Consider the following 6,029-nt stretch of genomic DNA (forward strand, 5'->3'; position numbering starts at 1 on the left):
AACCCTGTACATTTATGAGGATATTGTTCATAGATATTACGTTAAACTAATCCCATTGCCACGCGTAAAACTTAATAGATCGATATATGCCATCAAGCGAAACAAAATTGCTGCAGCCGACGATGGTTATTCTGTTGTACTCTATCGCTGCTTTATCATTTGCTATTTTATCTAAAATTAGGGCATATGAGATTAGAAATAGTTATTAATTCTATTTTAACTGAGCTAAGATATTTCATTCCCATATTTTCACTTTTTAAATGGTTTTATTTTAATACATGCACGCCCTGAAATTCCTTAGATTCAAAACAAATTTTATCTTGAATTCATTTGCATAAAATTATGACTTCAATGAAAACCTCTTAATTCCTTAGCCGTTATAACATTTTAATACTGATAATTTACTTGGTAACGCGTTTTCTTTTATTCCTAACGTCATAAAGTTTTTTTCAACGAATTCAACTGTTCAGTATAGGTCACTTGTTGATGCTGGTCAAATTTGATCTAACTGTTTCTGTACATTCATTTTGTGCAAATATTAACCCTTATCCAGAGTCCTGAACTTTCAAACATTTTGTTGGTTTTCTCCCATTTCAAACAAATGTGTTCTCAAGATATCCTAAATATTTGCCATCTTGTCATGTCACTTAGGAGATTAACTCTCCCAAAAGAATGTACTTCTGCCCAGAATACTCTGAAAAGTTGGATGAACACTGAAATATTTTTTTAAAATACTGTAACGTTGGATGAATACTGAAATACTTTTTAGAATACTGAACAGTTGGATGAATATTGAAAAACGTCTCTGAATAATGAAAAATTGAACGTGGATACATAAGCTTGTTGGTCTCCAGAACTATCGCGATGCGGCTCGCAGGAAGTTTTCTGTCCGTATTGAAGGAAGTTTAATAAGTATCCCTTATTTTTTCAAATTGAAGAAGTACAAACACGAATGTGAAACGGAAGCTTTTATGCCTTGAACTTCTATCCTTACTAAATGAAACTGATTTTTAGTTCTCGAAACACTCGTGAAACACCTCTTCGGCCGCAATCTTTCGTAAAAATGTCTCTCTGCAGAGAAAATCCGGTAACTTGCATAGATAAAGTTAACGAGCTGCGCTTCTGCCCAAAACTCTCCCCTAACTNGGGGGTGATGAGGGTGCTTGGGGTGATAGCGGGTGATGGAAGTGGTGATCGTGGTGGGTGCTAATTAAGTTAGTGAAAGATTATATTTCTGATGAATTGCATTTACAGTTGCCGTGAATTTTCTGGTAAATAATGAGATTTTTATGACGACAATATGATTGGACTCGTGATGCTTCAGAGAAAACATTCTTGTTTTTATTAATCAGATAAATAATTTTCGTGTTATTGATTGTCATATAATTTTTATAAGTGACACATGATAGAATTTTTTTCCAGCGATGATCCTGTTATCATTGTAGGTTGGGGTAATGATGAACGAATTCTTGATGTGCTCTGAACTGATTTCATTCGTTATTCGTGTCCTAAATTTTCTTTTTGTCATTCACTCGGTAGAGCCTCCCCATCCTAGCCCACCCCTCCATCCCCAACCAAGATTTAAGACTTAACCCGCGTAATCCCAAGTCCTAACCTCTGTCCGTTGAACATAACCATCATCTTTCTAAAATTATGCTTCATCCCCCACTCCTTAGCCCCCTTCCTTCTCTCCTCCTCCTAACAAGTCTCACTACCATGATCAAATTGATCATTGCTTACCTTTCCTTTATCACGCCTTCTTTTGATTATCCCTCACCATAAGTTATCTCTTTCCAATTATTAGCCCTTTCCCTTTTTACTTCCCCTTGTCATTAACACTTGTCAATCCCCTTGTTTCTTTCCCGTATCCCTTCCCCTGATCACCCTTCCCCTTCCCGCAGGTACCTGGACGTGAATGAGATCAAAGGCATCGACCCTGAGCGCATCCAGCACCTGAAGGCGCTCAAGAGGCTGTAAGTGTTCACGTTTAACATGGCCCTGAAATGTTCCCAACACTTCCTCAACAACACATCCCCAATATGTAAAAAAAACCATCACGTCAAAACACGTCACTGAAAAGCCCCCGACTTGTCCCCAATATGTAGGTACTTACTACTGTAAGTACATATTGTGTACTTACTAATGGAAGTTTATACAGAATATGTTTTTGTTCATGTTTTTGTTTCTTTTTATATATGACTGATAATTTTCTGTATTTTGTTCACCCAACTGCAGTTCAACGTAATTACGCGGTTACGTTGACGCAATCGCAACGAAAGCGATTACCTAGCCAATACAGATTTCCTCACTCAGTGTCGGCAAAGACTACAATTTATTGTTCCATCACCAAGTATTAACTAGAACTCATGATCGTCCGCTAAGTTGATGTTTGAGAACGGATATTTCTTGACGCCTTTATTGCTACAATAAAGACTGTTGCTGAAGGATCTTCATTCATCTCAATGATTGTCCTGAAGTGATTGTTGTTAATAACGAAAATTATTCATCTTGATTTCATTGTGTGACAAAATATATTTTCTAGCGACGATCTGGAGAAAACGTATTGTTCGTGATGCTTGGACAACGATATTGTCTCGTGTGAAGACCCTAAAGCAAATTGTTTTCAGTTTTGTTTGTTCGTCAAAATCAACTACTCGTTCTAGCCCGTTTTTTATGAATATTTTTTGTTTCCAGGGACCTGAGCAACAATCAGATCACTATTCTCTCCAACAAAACATTCGCTGAGCTCACCGAACTCTCCACTCTGTAAGTGTGCTAGCTTATTCTCAATAAACACCGAGTCAGAAATGTTATTTACTAATTTGCTGAAATATTTCTGAAAATATTTTGATTCAAAATACTTACAATTGATATTTCCAACGCTAAAGGATATTTCCAAAGCTTTAGGATTATCGCATGTACGAATAACCCTAAATCTCAAAAATACAGAAAGCTTTTCGATTTCAAATGTTTCGAAATTTTAGTAACTATTTCACCAACAGACTTGTTTGTCCCTTACTTTTCGATGGATACAAAATTACCCTTAATTAATTTAGTGGCCCAGCTCTTTACTTCTAAACTCTTACATTTTCTTCACGAATTACAACGAATTATTATATATTCAATCGGCAGGATCGTGTCGTTCAACAAGCTAGGCTGCGTGGAGCGCGACGCGCTGTACGGCCTGTCGTCTCTGCGCATCCTGTCGCTGCACGGCAACGACGTATCCTTCATCCCTGAGGGCACATTCCGCGACATCGCTTCAGACACACACGTGTGGGTACCCACTTGGCACTACCTCACATCACCAGTTTCCTTCGTTTTTTGTTCCTATAAATTAGTCATTTTCTTCTCATATCACTCTGTTTTTAGTTCCACTATCTTATTTTAGGATCTTTAAGTATTTACTGTATATTACCTTGTGCTTCGTACTACCGTATAATCATGTACGACCATCGTGTAATCAGACCATCATGTACGTTATACCATTCTGTACTTAGTGCTTCTCCCCTGTCCTCCATACCACCCTATACTTCATTCCACGTTGTACTTCATTCCACTCTGTTATCAATATTGAACCTCAGATCACGTTGTACTTCTCATTAATTACTATGTGAACAATTTTGCTTTGTTTTGATATTATCAAACATTCTGCCGCTATTTTTATACCAGATTTCATTTTGAAATTTTCGTGTACCTAAAATTTAATCAAAGTTATGTAGGTCAACGTCGTCTTGAGTAACTATCACCGGCATCTGAGAGAAGATTCATCTTTTCCATCCTTCTCTTACTTTACAGTTTACATTAACATTTTCCCCAAATCAGCTACCGTAACACACATCCACCACTCATGTTATGTATGTTGTGTACTGTGCTCATATAAATACGCTCGAACCTTCTTAAGAAAATAATTAATATTATTTTATCGTCGATTCGGCATAAATGTCGATACTTTTTAGTGTTTTGCCCTCGTTTGGTCTCCCTAGGTAACGTTTAAGAGCATTAAATCGGCATTGCTAGGGGTAAAAATTCATATTTATATTTAATATCTATTCTAGGCACAAATTCATCACTGTAATACTGCTAAGCCTGACTCCTGAGAACGCGGAAAAAGAGACATTCTGGGATTTCTATCTCATTTGTTACTTGTTAGTTAGAAATTGGCGTAGTCTCCCACATAATTATTGGAAATATATAACGGATAATAGAAAATTACATTTGGAGACCAACTTCTTTAAAAAAATCAATGACTCGGTTGAGCAAATGAATTTCGTATATGAAAAAAGTATCCTCTTTATTCGATTAGGAAGTTAGATTAACATGGACATGTTTTTCATTGAAATGAAATGGAGACCACAAGATGTGAACCTGTGACAAAAACAATACTGGTGTCCAAAAATGATGCAAAAGTGTCAGAGGCAGAATAGGCCCATGGCAACAGGCCATGGGCCTATTTCTTCAACGCCGACACTTCTATTCTATTCTATCCCAGAAAATTCGGTACTTATGTGATTACTTTGACACTTGTATATTAAGACCTTCATTGATTAATTAATAACATACACATACAAGGAAGCGAGGTCACCGAGAGAACACTTACAACTATCTATAATCTGTGACTCGAGCTCCCCTGGGAAGCTGAAGGATTGTAGCCCCATCATTCACTGTATTTCATATTTCATCATTCATTTATCCACCGCGGCTGCTTAACGCAATCTGCAAACTTGCGTAGAATTGCAATGAGGCTCGTAACTGTTGCTATGATACGTGACTAAATTTTGCATTGCTGGCTCAATTATTTCGTGTTTCAGTTTGAGCAAAATAAAATTTTGAGGTTGTCGAGGTATCGAATTATTATTTTTGATCTTTCTAGACTGACAAAATTGTGGTAGGTTATCAATTTTATTCCATTTTAGATTGTGAGTAAAATTCTTCATATATCGATGCTAACGAACTATTTGGTCAAATTTAGATCGAAACTCAGGGTTTAGTTTATCCGGTATTCAAGCTACTGCGTGCAGCGAGATAAAGCAGCCACTGGTGCTGAACTTAATTCTTTGGTCAATAGCTACGCGCCTTATTAATCTGAAATATTTTCGACGCGCTAAGTGAGCTAAAAGACCTCAAGCTGTTCAACAGTGCATGAATTAAGCCGAAAGTAAACTAGCACGAAAGAGGAGAATAATTCACTGGAAGAAGCTCAACCTCATTGCTTGAGATTGACGGGGTGGCTGCGGGTTTTTTATATCGGTTGTTGCGTAGCTAACTTCAGCAACGCTTGTGGAGACTCGACTTGAAATAATTCGAAGATCTGGTGGCATTACAAGCCACCCATCGCCGTCATGTTTAACTACTACGTTATGAACCAATACGGCGACGCCTCGGACTAAAACTACTTCGTCAAGAACCAGTACCAGAATGCATTCGTTCAGCAGCAGCCTTAGATGTGCATTGAAGATCTCCCTCCTACCGACGTCAGTTTCCCTGGACACCATCACCACCATGTGCAGCCTCCCCCTGGCCCTCCGCCAATGATGTAAAATNTTAATAATTAGTAATTGATTTTTGCACAAAAGTGTCTGGATGAAAAGTTAATTGCGTCTCTTGATATGTATTAACTTTCTAGTGCAGCCGATTACGTAGGTAACACTTGTTAAGAATGGTATTTTAAATTCAGCTGGCTTTATTTAATTATTTTTATTATTAAATTTATATCATCGAATTAATAATAATAAAAGACTATTTTACATCCTCAATGTTTAAGTTTTTCTTCCTTCTTTGATCTGTTGTGTTGCCTTGAAAACTGAAAATTATCCCTAAACCAGGAAAACTTATGGAATCGGTGATGGTGATGAATTTTTCGTTTAATTAATTAAACTAAAAACGGGAATTAATTAAAAATTAATTCCCCTTTTTGTTGGAATGGTGAGTGTGGGAGGCATTTAAAAAAATTTACGTTTGAATTTTGATCAATTACACTGATTTATCCAATTATTATGCGTCCGGCTGGCCTCTTCGGTCGTTACTGT

At 37.1% G+C, this 6,029-nt stretch overlaps 1 protein-coding gene across 1 annotated transcript; it reads left to right on the forward strand.

The window, feature by feature from the left end:
- Positions 1 to 1,063: 1,063 nt before the first annotated feature.
- On the forward strand, positions 1,064 to 3,280 carry LOC108671065 (protein slit-like; the record flags this gene model as incomplete). The annotated part of the gene is made up of 4 exons (XM_018158547.1): positions 1,064 to 1,203; positions 1,902 to 1,973; positions 2,695 to 2,766; positions 3,133 to 3,280. Coding segments are annotated over exons 1-4 (432 nt in total), but the record flags the coding sequence as incomplete, so codon positions are not given.
- Between the last annotated feature and the right edge of the window lie 2,749 nt (positions 3,281 to 6,029).

The sequence above is a fragment of the Hyalella azteca genome, unplaced genomic scaffold, assembly GCF_000764305.2.
Source record: "Hyalella azteca isolate HAZT.00-mixed unplaced genomic scaffold, Hazt_2.0.2 contig2958, whole genome shotgun sequence".
Taxonomy (NCBI): Eukaryota; Metazoa; Arthropoda; class Malacostraca; order Amphipoda; family Hyalellidae; genus Hyalella; species Hyalella azteca.